The sequence below is a fragment of the Cupressus sempervirens genome, chromosome 8 (assembly GCF_028749045.1).
Source record: "Cupressus sempervirens isolate cs-2001-9-10 chromosome 8, ASM2874904v1, whole genome shotgun sequence".
Lineage (NCBI taxonomy): Eukaryota > Viridiplantae > Streptophyta > Pinopsida > Cupressales > Cupressaceae > Cupressus > Cupressus sempervirens.
Window position 1 is genome coordinate 729571152 of NC_143125.1, and position 23006 is coordinate 729594157.

At 38.2% G+C, this 23006-nt stretch overlaps 1 protein-coding gene across 4 annotated transcripts; it reads right to left on the reverse strand.

Moving 5' to 3' along the window:
- Positions 1-2466: 2466 nt before the first annotated feature.
- LOC149544508 (RNA-dependent RNA polymerase 6-like) lies at positions 2467-22976 on the reverse strand. Of its 4 annotated transcripts, none has more exons than XM_089795164.1 (3): positions 19850-22976; positions 3411-3638; positions 3044-3259 (listed from the first exon to the last, which is right to left on the reverse strand). In XM_089795164.1, the coding sequence occupies exons 1-3, from the start codon at positions 22538-22540 to the stop codon at positions 3164-3166; spliced, it is 3015 nt and encodes a 1004-aa protein (XP_089651290.1). In that variant the 5' UTR covers positions 22541-22976; the 3' UTR covers positions 3044-3163. The 4 variants fall into 4 exon arrangements, with proteins under 4 accessions (XP_089651287.1, XP_089651290.1, XP_089651289.1 ...); XM_089795163.1 differs by having other exon boundaries at positions 3044-3274; XM_089795162.1 differs by having other exon boundaries at positions 3044-3277.
- Between the last annotated feature and the right edge of the window lie 30 nt (positions 22977-23006).

Genomic DNA, 23006 nt, shown 5'->3' on the forward strand with positions numbered 1-23006 from the left:
TATGTAGTACGATAGAATTATCGACTCTACATCCTTATGTGATAAAATCTGAACTCAACTATATACCTATACCTTGTAACTCAAAACTAATTGCACCATGTTATCACCCTTCTGCAATGTACTCAATGATGGCTTACATTTTCATGTGTTAACTTAGTTGAATTTAATTTTTAAAAAAAATTGGGTGTGTTTTTGCCCTAATTTTTGGGCATGACAATAAGACACTTGTAAGAGCTAGTGCATCCCTCTAGAAATTAACCATCTCATCATTTCTGATTTTCCATGTGAACTACCACCTTATGAACTTCATGGAAGACCTTGCAGACCTCCACACCATATAAGGATGCATATTAGAGCCAAGATCTTATGAAATTAAAATTTCATCTTACTTAAGTACTAATTCCATTAAACATTTTCACATGAGATCCAAGTCAAATGCCCCACAATCCACATTCTTCCATTCTCATGGCTTTAAAATATTTTTCATCCAAAAACCAGAAACTTTCCAACATCTTATAAAGAAATTTAGATTCATTCTATCACATATCTAGTTTATTTCTTTTTTATTAATAAGCATACCCATTTCTTCTAGTAGCTTACTAATGTAGGGCTCTAAGATCTGGGTTACAGGGATGAACTTTGTTGTCATGATGTTATGTGTTGTCTAAAATGTTGTTAATGTTAATCATGTCATTGGTTGTTAGCGTGACCAAGGGGTAGAAAGTTATGGTTCTTACGGTTCAATGACCAACAACATGATTAACATAAGCAACATTTTAGACAACACAACATTATATCTAACAACAAACTTTCCATAATCTTTGAAAATTTATTATTGGATAAAAGATCTTAATCTATAATCATTATTTTGATCACCAAATTGCTCACGAGTCTACATAGTGAAAGTGGATTGAATGTGTGAAAATATAAGGCATTCTCAATCTTCATTATAAAACGACTAATAGGAACCAACAAAAAAGTAAAATTTTATATGTTCCTAGTAGAAATAAAGAACTATGTGACTTGAGGGAGAATGCGCTCATAACCTAGATTCAACTGACATTTTATATTTTCAAGCTTTAAATAAAAAGGTCCCTAATTCTTTATTTAGTATATTCAAATTATTTTTTCCATCAGTCTAAAGAATAACATGGTTCCCACTATGAACAATGGTATCCATTATGAGTAAAATCTAGATAGAGTACTATGTTTGAGATATTTGAGGGTAAGAAGAAAAAATACATATTAAATTTGCTGTGATCTATTATGATGTCAAGTTTCTCAAGCACGTTCTTTTGCAAAATCTATCATTACTTATTATCCAAAGCAATCTTAATGTTTTCATCCTAAAATCTGATCTTATTTCTAAGGAATCAAGTTTGCTAAGTGCTTGTATCAAGAAGCGTTCAAATTATTGTTGGCAAATATGCTTAGATCTATATGTCAACTTTTCATCAAAACTAAATTGTTCTTAGGTCTCAAATATTTTGAATATTCAAGCATTTGTTGATCTCAATACTTGTTTCACATCCCTCGCCATAGGAAGGACGGGGATATTGATCAAAGCTGGAAAATTTTACTGTTGTAGGGCAAGAATTTTTTAAAGATATCCATGAATAGAAGAGAGGAAAGAAATGAGGTATCGGCAACATGAAAAAACTTGAAAGGAAAGGGTTCGGATGATGAGTTCTGGATCAGCGTATGTTCATCTATTAATGAAATAAAATGAACTGAACGAAGTTAGTATGGATAGAAGAGCTCTCTTGGACATGGGCAACCCCAATATCATTTAATAATATTAATCAATAATACAATATTGACCAAAGTGCAGAGGATGAAGGACATTATTGTTGCTCGTCAAATATATTCAGCATAGAGGTAATGGCAGTTGACAATGTAGCAAAATATATAAACGAAATGCCCGATCGCAATCTAAAGTACAGGACCCGCACTTGGCCAATAAAACATCAATAGCATCCCAATCTCAAATTGTCCCAAATTCTCGGATGTTTCACAAATTGGACGAGGTCACAGAAGTTGAACAAGATTAAAGGTATGTTTGAGGAATGGTCTAGAACAGTAAACATAACAGGGAAGTTCTATATAATACCTACAGGCCATTCCGGTGACCAAACTTCAAACATAAAATTGTAGGAGATGATTGCAAAGGTAGAATGGACTACAACGGTCACAAAAATCCCCACAACTTGATGCTCATGGTCACAAAAATCCCCACATTTAGGAACATCAAAGGAGTAGCAGCATAGACACTTTCGTATGCTACATAGAGTTTTAAAAAGCATCATCATTTTTTAATCTTTCGAAAATCCTTGTGTTTTGTCCCAACAAGTCTTCTCAGCATTAAAAACAATTAGTTTGTCTATTTACTGTAGCCCAGTACAAATTCTCATTCCTTTCTTTGCATTGTCCCATTTCTGTTTCATTCATACTCATTTACAGCAGTACTACAAATTTATAAGCAATTTTTGTATCATTTCTCATTTTCAAGGATCCAAAAGAGTGTTTGTTAATTTTACTTTATACATAATAATTATATGTGTAACCCCACTATCCCCCACTATCAATATTTTGGAGATATTTCAATTTCTCCAGAAACCCATTCTCCACTCCCCAAAATTGTGACAAACACTGTTATTTACAAGTAACATTCATATTGTTCTCCCACCAATATTGGCCAAAATTGATTAAGCTACGCAAAACATATATGCTGAATTGACCTATGATACTCAGAACGGTGAAAACTATTGTTAACTTTTAACTTACCAACAAGAAAGTTTGGAAATGATCTGACATCCAAACTTATCCAAATCTGGCCTGGCTTTTCTCAACTTTATTTGAGCTAAATAATCAACAGAAATCCATGCAAAACTCAAAAGTGGAGCACTGGGATAACCATCTGGTTCAGTTAGGTTTTCAACATTCTTCTGCACCCATGTTGGATGATAGGTTACATGGTACCAAGCAGATGCTTTGGCTTCATACTTTGCCTGTTCACAAGGGTCCAGATTTTGAGTATCTTTGGATCCCTCAAAAATCAACCTAAACTCCTTTCTCAAAGACCTGTATGCATGCTGCAACCTCTCCTTGATTTCACCCTGTCGCCGGTTACTATATTTGGAAAGGGAAGAAATCATTCCACTGACTACTTCCCCCTCTTTTTTAATACTGAATTGACCCAACAAAGCTTGAAGTTGTCGATCGTATGAACATTTGCACTCCCAAGCTTCTTCAATATATTCTTCAAAACCATTGACTTCTAGATCATTATCATAGGGCAATGTTTCCAGTTCAGCAACATAATTTTGTTTCTCAATCTCTTCTCCAAACATATCCTTTACTTTACGATACAATTTGCCTAAAATTTTCTCTGATTTATAAGAAATCCATACCTCTTTGTCCATAAAGTCTGGATATTGCTTGGGTTTCAGATATTGTGGCATCACTGCTACCTTTCCAGTTTTCGGAAAGTCTACCGCCATGGCTGCCAGCTCTGCAAGTTTAAGGCAGTCTTCATCCAGTGCACCACAATCACTTAGATCTGCCAGAGCAACATGTGCATTACAAATAACTCCCAAACTATCGTTGACCATGTGTTGCACAAAAAAATCAATTACATCCTGCAAAAAGCCCAAGATTGATTAAAGGATTGAAGCATAGCATTTTAAACCTGAAGAATTATTATTAACTTTCAAATGTGTGATAATTTTTATAGAAAAAATTAAACCAATGTAGAAAAGAAATTCTGCGAGAAACTGTGAGTACAAAAAGTCAAATTTGACTTTCAAAATGCCTAGTGTTAATAAATTATTAATTCCAAAACATGATCACTTTTTATGTGATTCTCAATATTATGATTCTATATAAATTGAAAGGGATCAACATTCAGCATACAAATACATAAACTAAGACAGTTCTACCAGAAACTTTTGTTAGCAGGCATACAAGCATCATTAACTCCAACTACATACAGCTAATTAAGAATAAAAGACTAACTTCAAGAGCTAAAGTTTTGTAATCAAATGTTTGGCCTTCTAGAAGTGATCTGAAAGTGAGAATGTGAGAGGACCTATCCAGCTAGAGTAAATATTCAAATTATAATCTGAAAGATGTATGATAGTATGGCATGAACAAGATTGGCTAGTCTGTGAGGCAAAATGCAGATGTTCTTGTAATAATTAGTCCAATACTTACTTTACTATCATTAAACTGACCAAACTGTTGTAAGAAATATATGAAAACTCTTAGTCGGGCAATGACATGGTATAAAATAGAGCCATCTGCTTAATAAATAGTTTCCACAGGGCAGATGCAATATAAATAACTGTTATTTTGTCAAAAACACAATGTATGCAAACTAATGGCATAACTACAAAACAATAAAATGACCTTGTTGTAATGACATGGTTTAAAGCTTAGACAAAACTCTAGAACAAACTAAGATCATGGCAAGGGACTTCGTCCTATGATATGAGGAACAAAATGTAAATGACCCAAGTTAGCTCAAGTAACTGGGTTAAATGCAATTTAGGGATAATGATAAAATATGCAAAGATGTGTCCCAATGACAAGGCTATGTTAGGTACCCATGTGCTCGAACATCTTTCATGAATGGAATCAATGATAAAATATTAAAATCCCATAGGAAAACAATCTTCTCCGAAAAAGTTAGAACTTGAAAAAGATAAGTAAAACTCAACATGATCCCCCAACCCCAAGGACCAATTCTATCACACATACAATAGATTTCCCCTAAAAGAGAAAATATTTGAAAGATTAAAAAACCTCCAAAATATTTTCCAAGAAGTGTACAAACATGAAGGACACCACTAAAGCACAGAGAAGCTACAAACAATTTCCAAAATTGGCTAATATAATGCTAAAACTAAACAACTGCATTTGGAATCAAGATGAAAATCAAAATACATGAGTGATCCTAATGACACTATTCAAGCATTTATCAGATGGCTAACCAAGGGAACAATTTGATCTTGCCAGCTTACAGGGCTTAAAGTTATTGATCATGGGAGATTTCTTTGAATCTCTTACTAAGGGTTTTGTCAAGGGAAGTTTAGTTTCAAAGGTTTCAAATTGGTTTGATGAATATTTTATGAAATGTATAATCTCAAAGGAAGCCCTCACATTTTATGAATATGCAGATCTGACCAAAAGAAAATTCTTAAAGAAGAGATTATCAGAACTTTTGAGTACCTTTCATTTGGTAAATTTAAAGTATCATTTGAAGATTACTTCATGAAAAGAAGAAAGGAAGGAGCTAGAATGGAAGAGGCTGCAAATGCCAAATATCCAGAAGAACAAAACAAACAAATTAAAGGGAACATCTTTGAGCCAATCAAGGAGGAAGAACAGAAAGTTCATATCCAGCAAGTTGAAGGTAAAGACATTTTAATTGGAAAATGAACTTTCACAACAAGAAAAACTTCTCTCTGATGGATTCAATGAAATATTATCATTATATACTGAATGTGAGACCTCAAATTGAGGAAATTGTTTCAATGAATTTTGATGGTGATAAACGAACACCTATTGATATTTTAGGTGGTGAAAAGAAGGAATGATTGTGCAAAAGTGGAATAAATCTTCCATGCAAGGTGAATAAAAGGGGCCTTTATTTGTAAAAGGTGTTTTGATCTCTAATGATTTTGTGGCAGCTAAATGTCAATGTAGACAATAAAAATAAGGATGCACTTGTTCAAAGTACGGAGTTCAAGATAAAGAGAAATGTACTGAATCATGCGTAGGGTGGACCATTGATTGATCTATGGAGTATCTTTTGGGATGGATGTTCAATTGAGAGAAACATTTTGGTTAGCCCTTATTCATTGGTTTGGGATCACAAAAATTGACTTGCTGAGAAATCTCTTTTGGAAAATGAAGACAAGCTTTCTACTTGTAGCCAAAGGGTATGATAATATTTCAGATTTGTCACTTTCATTCTAGCATTTTGGCGAGCATGCAAAAGGGTTTGGTCATTCTTAAAAAATGTTCTTATATATTGGATCCAAATGATATTTTGAAGATTAAGTTTTAATAAAGGTTCATTGTTAACTCCTCTTCCTATTGTAATTGGTTTCTGATGAGCTCTTTTATGCATACTAACTACATGGTAACGGACAATGTCCACAGCTTACGAACCATTCATGCCATCCAAGAATTACGAATGAAGATAACTTTCTTTATCATAGACAAAATGAGGTGACTGACTTGAGTTTCTTGAAGCAAGGTCATGGTACAAAAAGTTGTGGAATGCAATTTTGGACACACAACTAAGTTCTGTATAAGTACCTCAGTTATGCAACCAAAAAGAAAAGAAAGAGGATGTTCATGACCAAAAGAAGGATGAGGATGAAGCAAACAAAGCTTGGAAAAAAGAGCAAGCAATAAAGGAGAGCCTTATGCTAGTAAAAGTTCTTTACATGTTCAAGATGAGAGAAACCAATGGTTTGTCGATAGTGGATGCTCAACAAGAGAAAATTTATCTCTTTGTAGAAGGTGGATTTGTGCTTGACGTCATCCTTAATGGAATCCAAATGGGAGGAAAGGAGGGTGTTACCTTTTGAATCATTGATAAAAATCTTCAGGGGTTTAACTTGAAGATTCTTTGGAAAGTATGGAAGACCTTGAGTTTTCTAAGATACTCAGCAGAGTGGTTTGCTTGCAACTGCTGTCTCTTCAAATCTTTGAAAGATGTCTGAACTAGGGATGAAATCACAATAGGAAGTTTACCAAAGGAACTCCCATGCTGTAGTTGGGCTACACACTGCAGGGAAGGGCTCAGAATGCTAAGCAAGATGAAGAAGAGGGAACTGATTAGCATTTCCAGGGGTAGAATTTGGGATGAAGTAATTGTAAGAGTACTATTCTAGGGCAGAAAATGATGATCCCGAATTCCATTAAGGTGTGTGTCCATATTCTCATTAAAAAAATGCTATTCCTGCTTCTCCTAGGCAATTGATCATTTAGTGAATTAGTAGCTGAAGGTTTTTTTGACTAGTGGCAAGAATAGAAGACTCTAGAAAAGGTTTTGGAAGTGAATCGGTAGTAGGTCGTTGTGAAAGCAAAGATTTAGATCTATGGTGGGATACAGAGAAGTCCTTAGTATTAGCAGCAAATGATGAACTTTTCTTCTAACTGTAAATTTTACTGACTTGAGAATTATTATGAGTTTCTCAATACCCCTTTTTACTGCAAGTCTCTCTTTTTCGAAGGAGTTTCCTGAACTATATCTGCAGATACATCCTTTTCCATTTTCTTCTTCCAGCATAAGCACAATTGACCAAGTAGTATCAGATGCATCAGTGTAAATAACTGAGAGTATCATGACCTGATCTTCCTCATAGATATGCAATTTGTTACATCCCAAATTTTGCCTAAATTAAAAATGTTCCTATAGCTGTTGAGATTTCAGGTGAAGTCAGTTGACTAGTAAAAGTAGTTGAACAATATGATTGTGTGAAATGGAAATATGGTTATTCGTTATAACTTCATGTGAAATTGGCATGTTAGTTAATCGTTATAATATTATTATGATCATTTGTTATTTTGAAGTTGAAATTATAGAAAGGTTGGTTACTCATTAGAAATTCATGGACAGTGGGTAGTTAGCCATTATGATGTTTTATAAAAATGATAACTTGTTATAGTAACTTTGATTTATATTGATGGATATGTTATTATCTTGGGAAATCTCTTATGTAGGAGTACATCGAAGGGGAGGAAGCATTGCCAAAGAAGGAATTGGGTAAGGGACACCAATCCGCCTATGGGTGTTAGAAATAATAGTCCACCAAGATAACTGGCGGGGGGGGGGGGGGGGGGGGGTGTGAATCAGTTATCCAGTTATAACATTTATCAACCTTAATTAATCTTAACCATCCAATCAAAGTAAACAGCAACCATAACAAGATGCACAATGACCAAACTCATTACAAGTCCAACATTTAAAGATTTTCTTAACATCTTTTCCTCTTCTTAAAAGATGGGCTACTCCTATCATTCTGTCCTTATTAGATTTGCTATTGCTAGCAAAATCTTATCTGACACTTGTGCTCCTTGATAGATTACATTGAATGTTTAGGGCACTGAAGGCTGTCTCTCTTGTAGACAATTCTCTAGACTATCTAAGCTCATTCTCAACTGCTTCAAGTCTCCCAAGTAATGTTTCCTTGGTAAAATCTTTGGTACAAGTGATCAACAATTGTATCATTTGAACTGCCTGCTTAAATGGTAGCGTTAAACGCTTCAATATCTTCCAGATCACCTCATCATCTTCCTTGGTTCCTCCTTGAGATCTGATACCTGCAGTAACTTCTGATATTCTACCTACATATCTTTTTATAGATTCATCTTCCATCATTTTAGTGTCTTGAAATGCACAAATCCAGCTTTGTAGCCTCAATTTCTTAGAATATTCATCACCTTCAAAACTATTTTCCAAAGCTTTCCAAATCTTACAATAAGTATCAAGTGTTTTTACTTGGTTGTACTCTATTTCAAGAAGTGCAAACAATAGTGCTTCTCTAGCTCTCATGTCGCACATGAAAAGTTCTCTCTCATCCTCGGTACAACTTTCCAGCGCACTTTCAGCAATAATTTTCTTTTCTGATTTTGTCAAAATCCAATATCCTAGACCCATACGCAGTAGATGTGTCTTCATCTTTTCCTTTCGACTGTCATAATTTGTTCTATCAAACTTCGAACTATCCTTTCTCCCAAAGTTGTTAAACTTTATGTTCAAGGACTTGCTGCTCTGATACCAATTGTTAGAAATAATAGTCCACCAAGATAATTGAGAGGGGGGGGGTGAATTGGTTATCCAATTATATCATTTATCAACCTGTCCTTTGTTATGTATGAATGATTGCATGAAGCACGAAGAGTGGAACAAAAGAGAAACAAGTTGATATGCGAGGATAAGTAGAGCAGAGCGAAGTTGGAGAAAACTTTGTTGCCAAGGTTTTATTTTGAGATCCAAGGTTTGATATCTGGATCTAAGGTTTCTAACCTGGTCTACAAGGTCTGATAGTGATTGGTCTAGTTGACAGGACAGAGGAAAGATGATAAAGCACAGTACGAACAAGTATTCTACAAGGAATAGTTGAGAGATCAGTTGGACAGTGAAGTTCAGTGGTCTTGCCCCAGAAGCTGTTTGGACAGTGAGTCCTTTTGCCTTCTACAACTCCAAACAGGGTTGGAATATCCTAATAGGGATTCAAAGTCTCCTAACAGGGACTCTTATGTACTGAATATGTTTATAGACTCCTAACAGGATCCATCCTCTAACAAGGAATATATATATCAATATATCTTTGTGGGCATCATTCCCACCGGGGTTTTCCCTCTGATCAAGGGTTTCCCTAGTTAACAAATCTGGTGTAATTGTATATGTGCATCTTGTTATGGTTGTTGTTTACTTTGATTGGATGATTAAGATTAATTAAAGTTGATAAATATTATAATTGGATAACTGATTCAGCCGCCCCCCCCCCCCCCCCCCAGTTATCTTGGTGGACTATTATTTCTAACAATGGGTTCTAAGCCATCTTGGTCAGGGTAGCTAGACTAGGCAAGCAAGGTCATACCAAGTGATCACCATGAACAAGTTAGTCAACACACTTAATAAAATAATGAAATAATTAACTAGAGCAAGTTACTACCTTTATGTTTATAGACGATCTCAGAGCTTCCTGTCAGAGTAAGGCATGTTTTAATATAAGAATACCATGGTACCTATACATGCTTATACATGTACATACATACAAGTACACATGCATATATTCCTTATGATTCTTATGAACATATATGCCTTATACCTAATATACATATACTTGGAATATTATGTGTGCATATATATACATGTACTTACATATGCAAGTATGGGTGTGTGCAAATGATACCCCTATATTAAAACTTTAAAAGAACTCTTATATCCAACTTATGTCAATGATTTAAATTTTGAATTTTGGAAAATTCTATAATTATATTTGTGTCATCGGCCCATTACTTATTCAATGGCCTATTTTATTTTGGAGCCATTACTTTATTGGCCCCCTTGTATGGTTTTTGAACATAACATATTTTGGTGCCACATTTTCTTCTTGCTCGTAACCAAGCATGCGATTGCAAGAGACAAGCCTATCATATGTGATGGATGTATTTCAAGCAGACTCTTCTCTCACCTATGAGCCTTGCACTTTACTTTATTTTCAACTATTCTCTCTCTGCTCTCTATCGTCCACAGTAGCATTGAGCCGCATATCTTTTCCAATGAGTTTACCTACACCAACTATCATTGTTCCTTTAGTGTCGTGTATAAGCATTGAATTTTTATAGCCAACTGTTAGATACAAAACCGTGAATCATATTTCTTGAAGCACATATATTGCAAGCTTGGCAATTGCCGAGAGCCATTGTTAATTAGTTGTTCAATCCCCACCAAGGAGTCGTAACAGGGGGCTCAACTTATTACAAGGTAATTGGTAAATACTTGCTTATTAATAATAGAGACCGAAAGGTCAATTTATACAAAAGGAAGAGACGATGTTTCCTTAGGAAACGATCGTAAAGAATAGAAACATTCTATTCCAGAGAAAGCAAAAAACGAAAGCAAACTAAAGCTAAAGATATTTACAAGATAACCATTAACTAATAATAGACGTCTTATCTATTATTGTAATACCCTCCCTTAATGGTTAATCTATCTAACACACCAAGCTGTCCTCTGAATTTGACAAACTTATCAGGACCAAGAGGCTTGGTGAGAATGTCTGCAGTCTGATCTGAGGTAGGAACATATTGCAGATCTATAGTCCCGTCTTCAACCAACTGTCGTATGTAATGACAATGAACATCCACATGCTTGGTTCGTTCATGGAAGACTGGATTCCGTGCTAACTTGATAACACCTTCGTTATCAACAAATAGAGTAGTCGGTCCTGCTGGTGACATCTGCATATCCCCAAGCATCCGACGAAGCTAGACAGCTTCACATCCTGCCTTAACAGTCCCTCTATATTCAGCCTCTGTAGAAGAGAGAGAAACTGCCTGCTGCTTCTTGCTGGTCCATGTGACTGCACCGGATCCCAAACTGAACACATATCCAGATGTTGACTTTTTATCATCAACAGAGCCTGCCCAATCTGAATCTGTGAACCCACTGAGTTTAGAACTCCGAGAATACAAAAGTCCATAATCAGAAGTGCCCTTCACATAACGAAGCACACGCTTTGTTGCCATCCAATGATCAGCCTTAGGAGCTGTCATAAAGCATGAAATATAGCTGATTGCGAAGCTGATATCAGGCCTAGTAGCAGATAGGTAGATGAGGCTGCCTACTAGTTGCCTATACGTAGTATCATCAACGGAAGGAGAATCAGACTTGGCTGATAACTTGAGACCTTTCTCCATAGGTGTAGATGCAGGTTTGCAATCCTGCATTCGGAATTTGTCTAACAAGGCTCTGGCATATTTGGACTGAGAGATGAATATACCAGAAGACTGTTGCCAAACTTCAACACCTAAGCAATAATGCATGAGCCCAAGGTCAGTCATATCAAAAGACTGGCATAAGTGTTGTTTGATTCCCTGAATCAAAGATGCCGAACTGCCAGTGATGATCAGATCATCCACATAGATAACCAGAAGGATGATGTCACTGTCAGTAGTCTTGATGTACAGATTTGAGTCTGAAGAACTCCTCTTGAAGCCTTGATCACTGAGGTACGTATCAATCTTGATGTACCATGCCCGAGGGGCCTGCTTCAAACCATAGAGAGCTTTTACCAATCTGAGAACCTGATGGTCTTTACCAGCAACTTTGAAACCAGGAGGTTGCGTCATGTAGACCTCTTCATGGAGATCACCATTCAGGAAAGCACTCTTTACGTCCATCTGATGGACCTTCCAGCCAAACTGTGCTGCCATGGCTAAGACTAATCTGATGGTGCTCATCTTTGCAGTAGGAGCAAAGGTCTCCTCATAATCAATGCCCTGACGCTGAGAAAAGCCCTTTGCCACTAAATGAGCTTTGTACTTATCCAAAGTACCATCTGATTTGTATTTGATTTTGTAGACCCATTTGCAGCTAATGGGTTTCTTCCCTGGGGGAAGATCAGAAAGGACCCAAGTGTTGTTCTTCAGCAGGCTCTGGTGTTCAGATTGCATGGCCTGTTCCCACTCTGGAATTCCTTTAGCCTCGGAATATGTTTGAGGTTCAAACACACTGTGAATGTTGGCCATAAGAGCAAAGTTAACAGAATCTATAGTTTTGCTCTTTTTCCGAGTAGTTCTCCCATCAATGAGCTCATCATCATGAAGATCAGCAAGTGTCTTAGCCCACCACTTAGGCCGGAGAGGAGAATGACCAACAGTAGTACTAGGAGATGCTTGATCAGCAAGATCCTGATCAGAAGAATCTGGATCAAACTCAGGTGAAGCATCTTCAAAACGAGGTGATCCTGCAAGAGAAGCCGGAGGTGGCTGTACAGGTATCACTGGCAGGACTAGAGCTGTAGGAGCTACTGGAGCCCTCCCATCAGGTGGACCTAATGGAAGCCGAACTCCCAAATCATGAACCTGCATAGGCTGGTCTGCTAGATCAGGAACAGGAGAAACAGGCATGAATGGTCCTCGCTGCTCATCAAAGACTACATCGCGGCTATATATGAGACGAGATGTCTCAACATCAATAAGGCGGTAGGCTTTGTGAAGACTGCTATATCCAGCAAGCATTAGTTTCTGACTCTTGGCATCCACCTTGGTGCGTGAAGCATCAGGGATCCAAACAAAAGCAAGAGAGCCAAAAACCTTCAGGTGACTGATTCTGGGCTTGCGACCTGACCAGGCCTCTTCCGGAGTTTTACCTTTGACCGCCACTGTGGGTGACCGGTTCAACAGATAAACTGCAGTGTTAACTGCTTCTGTCCAAAAACGCTTCGGAACATGTCTGTGTTCGAGCATGGAACGAGCCATCTCGGTGATTGTCCTGTTCCGACATTCAACTACACTGTTCTGTTGTGGCGTGTGGGGTGTGGTGAACTGGTGTTGGATGCCATGTGTATCCAAGAAGCTGGAGAAAACATTAGAACAAAATTCCCCCCCATTGTCTGATCTAAGAGTAAGAATAGATTTCCCAGACTCTTTTTCAACTAAGGGTTTAAACTTTTGAAATACAATAAATGCATCGGATTTCTTTTTAAGGAAATACACCCACATTTTTCTACTGAAATCATCTACAAACAACAGAAAATACTTGTACCCAAGAACAGAAGGAGTGGCCATAGGGCCGCAGATATCAGCATGAACAAGCTGAAGTACTTGAGAAGCTCGCCAAGAATCGCCACTGGGGAAAGGTGTGCGATGTTGCTTCCCAGCCTGACATGCGTCACAAACTCCAAGGTGTTGGGTTTGAATCTCTGGCAAACCAAGAACAAGCTCATCCCGAGCAAGTTGTGAGAGATAATGCACATTTAAGTGCCCATATTGCTGATGCCAAAGTGTGCTGATGGAAGATCGCCGAGCAGCCATAGCTAAGTCCTGAGAATCACCAGAATCAGTAAGTCTGAAAAGACCATGATCCTCAAGACCAACTGCAATAGTAGACTTAGTCGCTCGATCAGCGATGGTGCACTGATGTGAACTGAAGGTCAGTGATGGTGCACTGATGTGAACTGAAGGTGACTGCCAAGTGTGGAGAATGTCGCAACAACTGACTGACCGAGAGTAGATTTAGTTCCATCCCTGGAACGTAGTACACATCAAGGAATATGAGCTTCCTCCCAACAGACTGAATTTGAATGTTGCCTTTACCAACAACCGTGTACTCTTCTCCACCACCAAAGATAACAGAATTGAATAAGGCTGGTAGTCAGTAAACCAGTCTCTGCGGTGAGTGAAATGTCGAGAGGCACCTGAATCAATGTACCAGGCAGATGACTGTACATGATCTGCAGGTCTTTTAGCCATGAAGGCATAAAAGGCAGATTCCACCTGCTCAGTGTGCTCTGCACTGTTCGCTTTGGGTTGCGAACTTGATTGCTTAGACTGGACAGCTAAGCGTTTCCGACATGCAACCTTCATGTGACCATACTTGTGGCAATAGTTGCATTGAATGTTCTTCTTTTTGGTACCATCGGATGTTGGAGCAGAAGATTTCTGCTGAGATGGTTGCTGAAACTTGCCCTTATCCTTCTGAAAGGATTTCGCAGCAAAGGCTTGCTCAGTAGAGGTGGAACTGGAGCTGCTACCGAACTGTTGTTTCCACTGATCTTGCTGAAGTAGCAGGGTGCAGAGATCAGTGAACTTTAGATCAACACCAGTAGATGTGATGTTGAGAGTCTCGATAAAATGCTCATAGGAATTTGGTAAACTCCGAAGAGTGATTACCACAATATCTTCTTCCTCCATCTTGCGACCGATGGCAAGTAACTGATCACGGATTTCCTGAATCCGATTCAGGTGTGCCTGGAGAGAGGTGCGCTCATCCATGACAATAGAAAACAGAGTATTTTTCAGAAAGAAGGCTCTGCTCTTGTCGGAAGTCTCATGAAGACCTTTTAGATGTGTCCAGATTTCGGCCGCTGTCTTGCCGGATGGAATCTAAGAAAGTTGGTCATCAGCTACGGAGAGTTTGAGAAGCATTACTGCCTCTCGATTGTTCAGATCCCATGTATCTTGAGCAGGACCCGGAGAAGTCGGACGCTGCTTAACACCCAGAACAAGTTGATCGGTGTTTCAATATTCGAAGATTGCAATGATGCGCTACTTCCAAGTTCCATAATTGCGACCATTGAATTTGGAATTATGCTCGAGCAGAATATTTGTCAGAGATGCCATGGCACATTTTTCAATGAAAAACTGTGAAAATCTGTGAAGGCACGTTCTTCGAGGCAAAAATACGAAAGACCCAAAAGAATCAAAGAATGACCCAAAAGAGAGCTCGAAAAACCCAGAAGGAATCTGCTGTCGTTTTTTTAATCCGCTGGCTCGAAAATTGAGGCACAAAAATCGAGGCACCCAGAAAAAACGGACGACAACCCAGTTGAGCTCTCGAAAAACCCAGCAAGAATCTGCAAACAAAAAAAATTTTCAACCCCAAAAATTAGGGTTTCGAAAAAAACGGCCCTAGCTGAAAAAAGCTTGAAAAAACTTCAGATTTCTTGATGAAAAATGGTCGAATCTGCTTCCTAGAGCACGATGACAGACTGAGACGGCTAAGAGCATGAAGATTTGATACAGAAACATGCAGATTTTCACCCCAAAAACGTGAGTCTTCAAAAAATGGCCACGATTTCCACGCGATTTGCAGACCCGTAATTCGGGAATTTCTCCAAGCAGAAAAACCCTAGGTGGGTTTTGGAGAAATTAGCTGAAATAATTTTGGAAAAATTTAAACAAATAATTTCAAGAAGAAATTATAATTTTTTCCGAAAAAATTTAAGTATTTAGCTCTGATACCATATTACAAGGTAATTGGTAAATACTTGCTTATTAATAACAGAGACCGAAAGGTCAATTTATACAAAAGGAAGAGACTATGTTTCCTTAGGAAACGATCGTAAAGAATAGAAACATTCTATTCCAAAGAAAGGAAAAAACGAAAGCAAACTAAAGCTAAAGATATTTACAAGATAACCATTAACTAATAATAGACGTCTTATCTATTATTGTAATACAACTCTCCAGTAAAGCAAGGAAGGAGATACTTTTCTCCCAAGTCAGACATTTTTCCACATTTCTCATTTTGAATTCTTACATGACAAGCTCTAAAATCTAGGCTGAATGTTGATGGAGTTTTTCCTAGAAATTATAGTTAGAGTATGGCACAAAAGGATCAGCCATTTCATTGTAAGTTTAATTGGCAATACCATTGCATGAGGAACCTGTATGTTACGCTACCTCTGCAAGATTATATTCTGTTTTCAGAAATTTGATGTTGAAGGATTTTAAATCCGGTGTAGACTTATACAAAGGCATTTATTTTGTATGCCTTTGAGATAAGGAAGGTACCTTATAGAGTCCAGCAATTGTTATAAGAACTTAAAGATTTTCCTATGAATGACTGTTATAAGCCCAAATTGGGTAGAACGAGTATAAGTAACCACATTAGGATTCATCCAAAAAGACTAGCCAGTTTGAGATGAAGAGTGTGGGTTATGCCAAAAGAATGGTGGGTTATACCTGCAAGATAAGACAAGAAAATCAAAGACAAATAAACAAATTAAGCAAAACTATCTTAACTAATCAGTTCATAGTGATCAAATGGAGTAAATCTTGTTGTTGAGTTGAGTGGTGGGTGATCGGGCACAATGTGTCCATATAAATCCCTAGCCAGGGTAGATTTAGTGGCATGCTTTCTGTTGTGATCGCTAGAGGCTAGGTTACTAGTTGTTGGCAGATAGGTTAGGGAAGGTAACCATGACCTACCTAACTGCCTAGATAACACTCTAACACCAAAATGCTTAATGACAGGACAGGGTGTCCGATGCTTATTCTCGGGTAGGGAGGGCCTTTCTTGGTAGAGATTGTGTGGGGATACTAAGGGTCCATGGTTGGGAGGTTACATCCCTGACAATGCTTCTCCTCTCGACCAGATGTTGGCTTGGCTAAATACATTCAGTACTATATAATTTCCACCTTCATATAGTAGGTATTTTTACTTTTGTGTGCTTTCCATTTCTGCAGTTAATTCAGTTATTTCCATAGTTACACTGTCTTAGGGAATGAGGGGACAAGTTTCCAGGACGGGGGGACAGAGGGGCCTTAATTTGGGGACGGTGGGGGGACGGTGGGGGGATGGCGGTAGGGGACAAGAAGGGGGGGTATATATATGTGCATATGGTACTTAGTTATGAAAATATGTATTGCAATATAAATAAAAAGATGTAAAAGAGTAAATACTTGAACATTGCATTGAATTGGAAAATCGAACATTAAACATAAATAGTCAACATTGGGATGTCCCCCATCCTCAATGGAGGTAGGGGAATCTAGTGGTGCCGTTGGGGACGAGGAGATGGAGTCCCCAAGTCCCTGGTGCGTTGAAGTCTCCGGGATGTTGGGCAAAAAGGTGGGGGCACGTCCCCGTGTTACTATGGTTATTTCTTTTCCCTTAAGTAGTTAATTCAGTTATTTACTTTCCATTTAAATAGAAGCAATTAATTATGTTATAGCCGTTAAACTCTTTTAGTTGATTGTGTAGAGTAGTCGCAATATCTATTTTGTTTCAGATGAAAGTGAAAAGAAATGTAAATTGATGTAATTTATCAATGTTTCTAATGGTTAGGAAAATGGTATATTACACAATCAATGGTGAAAAGGCTCCCATGGGAAGGAAGGTATGGTCGACATGTTCATGTACAAATCATGGGTAAGATGTTTGTACAAATTTCATTGAATATAATGATTTAGAAGATGATGTTCTACTAGGATATTTGTTTCTCACTAAAATGAACCATTCCATTTTTGGAAGCATTAAATTTCTTTGAGGCATGAAGATGGCTAGGTAGAAATTTCTGCCTTAAAAACTGTTAATCATAAGTTTGAGCAAAGTGAGAGAAGTGCAAAAAAAGAAGTAATGACAGAACTAATTGAATCATCTATTAATATATCTGAAGAAATATAAAACAGGTTTGAATCTGAATGTTGCAGCATGAATCCCTTACAAATTCGGCCACAAAATCATGAGAAATGTGAAATCTAGTTATGACCAAAATGTTAGTTTGTAATACCTCATGAACCAGCCTATCTAATGAGCCCATCTGAAGTAAAATATTTGGATGAACACTTGAATGATTTACTTGAACGACACTTCATACACCCTAGCAAAAGTCCATTCTCTTGTTTAACATTTTTGGTCAATAAAAGAGCTTAAAAAGAGAGAGGTACAAAAAGATTTCACATCAATTGCAAGCCTCTAAATGATATCATCATTCCATTTAATCATCCAATACCTTTTAGTGCTGATTTGACTAGAAGAGCTACTAAAAAGAGGCTATATTCAAAATTTGATTGCAGATTGGGATTTTGGCAAAGGAAGGTAAAAAATCAGATAAATATAAGATGACATTTTCAGTCCAAAGACGGTGCACCAAAAGGTCTTGGGTGACTAAAGAAGGGAGGTCCAAAGGGACTGGCTATGGTAAGAGATGAAAGTGTGCTTCTTGCAGTGGAGTGGTGGGAAGAGTCCTTAAGCTGTCTAGAGGTCAGGTAGGGGATGGAAGTCATGCGCATCTAGTAGTGAAAGGACTTGCAGTCATCATCATAGCCTTGGTTCATGGGGCAAGTGCTCCTATGAACATGGGAGGAGGTCCAATGTGTGGTGTGATGGGGAAAAGAGAGCAGGACAGCCTCCCAAATGAAAGAGGCAAAGATCAAACCAATAAGAGGTGCTCTCATGGGTAGAGAAGCAATCGAGAGGAAGAAGCTGCCTGCAGTGCACATGGAAGAGGTGTCCCCATCATTAAAGCTAATGGAGGTGCGGGAAGGAGGGGGGCACGAAGGGGAAGGGAAGACCACCAGAGGGGCACAGTGAGGGGAAGGAGGTTGACGGTGAAGTAACTGAAATTAGGAATGATAGGAACTGGCAAGGGCATAGTCCACGATGCTTGCACCCCCTCTGTGAGGCCAACAAATGAACAAATAGGAATCGGAGAGGCTAGGAACTCTGTTCATGATCAGCAGGTCTGAGGACTTACACAAGTGAAGCAAGTGGTGGCCATATCTTGTAAGAGGCCCCAAGGAATCATTAGAGGACCTCTATAAACCCAAGGGGGCCGAATCAGACGTAGAGGTACATATCGAACCAGATACCCAGTCATGTAGTAGAATCTGCATATCCCTTGTCTGTACATGGAAGTCACCCGAAATAAGGAAATCCCCCAAATCAGAGAATCTAGTGATGTTGTCGAAAGAACAGAGGATCTAATGATGTTATCAAAAGATCAGAGAATCTAGTGATGTTATCGAAAGAACAGAGGATCTAATGATGTTATCAAAAGATCAGAGAATCTAGTGATGTTATCGAAAGGCATAAGGGCTAATTAAAATATATGATATCATCTTTAGTTTCTCACAAATATTTGCCAATTCATGCTGTCAAACTATGTATGGCCCCCATTTTCACATGGGTGACTGAGATACTAAAAATTCATTAAAATTCATGGGCCGACAGGGATAAGTAAATACATTAGGATTTATAGCTCTATGAGAAAACAATTACTTTTCTTGAAATTGATAGCATTTGACTGTTTCAAACTAACACAGTGCTTTGAAACCTTTACTATTTCTTACTTTGGTATTGAAAAATGGCTGTATCTTCAATCTTCATTATTACTGAAGCTAACAATCATTCAGTGAGTTGAAGCAATCGGATTCTAAACTGAAAATGATTTATCATTTCAAGACTGTATCTGTTATAAAGAGTTAAATCATTTCCTTTATAAAAGTTTAGACACATAATATTTCCAAAGATAATCCATTAGTTTTATTTGTTTTAGCATTATTGCAGCCATACATAACAAAACATGAATAGGATAAGACAGCAATTGGACTGAAAAGCATACATTCGAAGTTGTCACTTCTCAGATTCAAAGCCAGAATAAGAATGTCAACCAGACTTTGTTTCTTATGTACAATTATGACTTATTCAGCTTATTGATTTTTCCTAAGTAGTTGTATGAAAATGTAATAGACTATAATAAGTATCATAATGTGACACTTCCTGAGAGCTTATATTGCACAAGAAAAAGAGCACTAGCTCTGAGGCCAAAAAATAAGGTAGAAAGTGCAGGATGGATGAAGAAAATAGAGATACCTCTGTTTTCACAGGCTCAGTTGACTCTTTAAGTTGAACTGGATCATAATCCATTGGTTCACAACTCTCACCACTTGATGGTATGAGCCTAGAGTCCCAGGAAACAAAGTAGATATCTCCATCAAGGTCACTTCCTGAAGCTTCATTAGGATGAGGTCTGAGCCCCTTCTGGGGAAAAACCAAACAATCTACTAAATGATGCAATCCAGAAGCATCAACTGCTTCTAAAATTCGAACATCACCAGGATGTAAGCAAGGATTCTTGGCTACAATCACCTTTCCTTTAATTATTGTTGTACTAGTCTTCCTTTCTCCAGAGCTTGAGCCATTATTGAGAATACAGCTATCCACCGGAATATTTGAAACCTTTATAAAACACTGACCATATTCGAGCTCCCCTATTTCATCCAGACAGCCCATTAACCATCTACCGTCAGGGACAAAAATTCTACACTTTTTTAGCAGTTCTTCTAATTGGACAGCTCTTATGGAAGAAAGCATATCCTTGAGATGTGGCTCTGTTTGAGGTTTAAAACCAGCACTTAGCATTAAAGTAGCAGTGTTCTGTAGATCTCCTGTGCAGGACGTTGTTAATAAGTCAAATGCCACTTCAACATTTTCAAATATCTGACTAAGCTTATGCACCATTGAATCTTGTAACTCATGGAAAGCACTATCAGGAACTGAAAGAGCTGATAGCAATGTAATTATCTGTCTGTTCAGAAAGCAAGGTAGGAAGCGAGTCCAAGTGATTATTTCAAGCATGTCATGTTGAGATTCAAACTTTCTCATGCTAGGCCTTAAGGAAAGCTTATAGTTGCTACCAGTTTCTCCTTCCCACGTTGCAACCACACCTTTGTAGCCGCCATATCTGATTTGGTAGGCTGATGGAGGGTCGATGTTCAGCTGTAATTTATGAGCAACTTCCATGGCAAGATCTGGTGTGATCTTCCCTATACCATCTGAGAATTCATAGTTATTCCTTATAATGTCCTGAATGTTTTCAATCTGTTCTTTCGGTACCTGTACTGTGCAATAGGTTGAGGAGAAGCATTGACCCATTCTTGCAGCATGCTTGGCAACATTGTATTTAGGAAAGCTTCCCATCCATCTCTTAATTTGTTGAACTTCGATATCTTCCGCATTTGCAAAGAACCATGCTGAACGGTCTCTCAACTGATTAGCAGAAAACGCAAGAAATGAATATTTACGTCCACACAGCTCAAAACCACTATGCATTATTTGCTTCACTCGCCTATAAATAGCAGTCCTATGTGCAGGAGAACTGTAGGAAATCTGTTTAACAATAGGTGCTATATGCACCGTTAATACCCCAGAAGACATGGATTCCATGCTATCATCCATGAATGTTACACGCAGAAATCTATCTGCATACCTCTTGAAGCGTCTTATGACTCGATTTGACAGCTCTGCTTCCGGAGGAAGACAGTAGGCTTTTGTAGGAGTGATAATCAATCTCCTTACTTCAACTGTTTCCTCTGCTATATTTGGGCTTTTCGGAAGCTTAGGGGTTCTTTGTATCCAACCAATCACAGATTTAAGTCTTGTAAATACATCAAAAATAGGATTGGTGTACGCAAGTATGTGCCTCATTGCCATTGTGGACAGCTCAGTGGGTGTGACGGAGGACTTCAACATGACATAGACCTCAGGAGTTAATCTATGGTAATTGACAATGCCTTTATGCACAAGAGCATTTAGGAGGTACATGGTATCAAAGTGAATTTCTCCATGAGGAGGAAGGACCAAAAAGAATCCCTTTGAAGCAACGGGAGGTTCATTCAGAGTCCTCAGTCTAAGAGGTTTGTCATCCAACAAACGGTGCTGTTTGAAAAATGCTTTGGCATTTTCCATGGTGTGACCCATACGAGGAGATAGCGAGATCTTGTATACCAAACACCTGCCAAGGGCATTGTTAGGAGTAAAGTCCAAGGTTCTAATCCAGGGATCATCATCATCTAAAAGAGCAAAAGGATCACGTGCATAGATATCATCATCTGCAGTCCTATAACATATCCATGGAGGCACCCAAAGCTGCAGCAGCATAACCAAAGTCCCCCTCTCGTTAAGAAACCTCACATCCCTAATATCTCTCACAAGAAACTCGATCTTAAATTCGCATTTTATGACAATATCCCTGTCCCTGAAGCAACCTTCGCCCAGAGTAAAAACCTGATCACGAGTAAACAAAATCCGACATCTTCTATCAAATGGGTCTATGTGAAAATCCACCCCAGAAGTGGCTGCGCGCCAGCCAACCCAAAAGTGGTCAGGACTGTACATTGTTCCGATTTCTAATTTAACATTAGAAAACCTAAGTGGCTCGACGGTTCTTTTTATTGTTCTAGATAAGGTGTTAGTACCAAAATTGACCTTGAGAAGATGATTTTTGAACATAAGTCTTCCCCTTTCGGCGAGCTTGTTGACCTCTTTGACAGCCCCTGAAGATGCAAAATGAACAAAGGCATGAGGAGGGACCTTGGCTGTGTTCTGAATAGAAGACGACTCCCCATTGGTTTTTGTGAAGTTTGGGAACGAATATGGAGGAGTCCATGATGTCTTTAATCTGCATCTCCATAACATTCCTATATTGTCTTCTAAGTATTCCGTCAGTTCCTTGGCACTCACATCTTGTCCGAATCCTCCCAAGCTTATCTGGGTTACCTCCATCGCTGCGAATAAACAAACTTCTGGCCGGAGGGCCTCTATTTATGAGCAACATATTACAAACCCTCCAGCTGTACATTCCTTCTCTGCGGCACAAATGCATGACTGTTACAGGAATAATTGTACAAGTTTGTGGGCAGAAGACGGCTATAATTCGTACCTTAACCAAAAAATAGACCAGAAACAGAGCAGTATTGACAAGATCTGTCCTTAATGAGGTTGCGTGACTGTAAACTGTCATTCCCACCAATTAGGCATGACAAATGGCTGAGTAGCGAGATTGACATTGAAACATTGATAAAAGGCGAACACATTTCCTATCAGCATTCCAAGGAAAGGGAGTTCAGGCCAATAATGAAAAGGGTTAAAGTAAATGTAAGGAAATTACATCTACTTCCACACATCTATAAAGAGCAATTTTAACAAGTGCAAATACTGCTCGAATCTATTGCCAACTGTAGCTCTTGTA

Coding starts and splice junctions, on each gene's coding strand:
- LOC149544508 (XM_089795161.1), bottom strand. CDS start 22,540: ATGGAGGTAACCCAGATAAGCTTGGGAGGATTCGGACAAGATGTGAGT. Junction 3,639..19,849: donor CTGAGCCTGTGAAAACAGAG/GTATCTCTATTT, acceptor GGCTTTTTGCAG/GATGTAATTGATTTTTTTGT.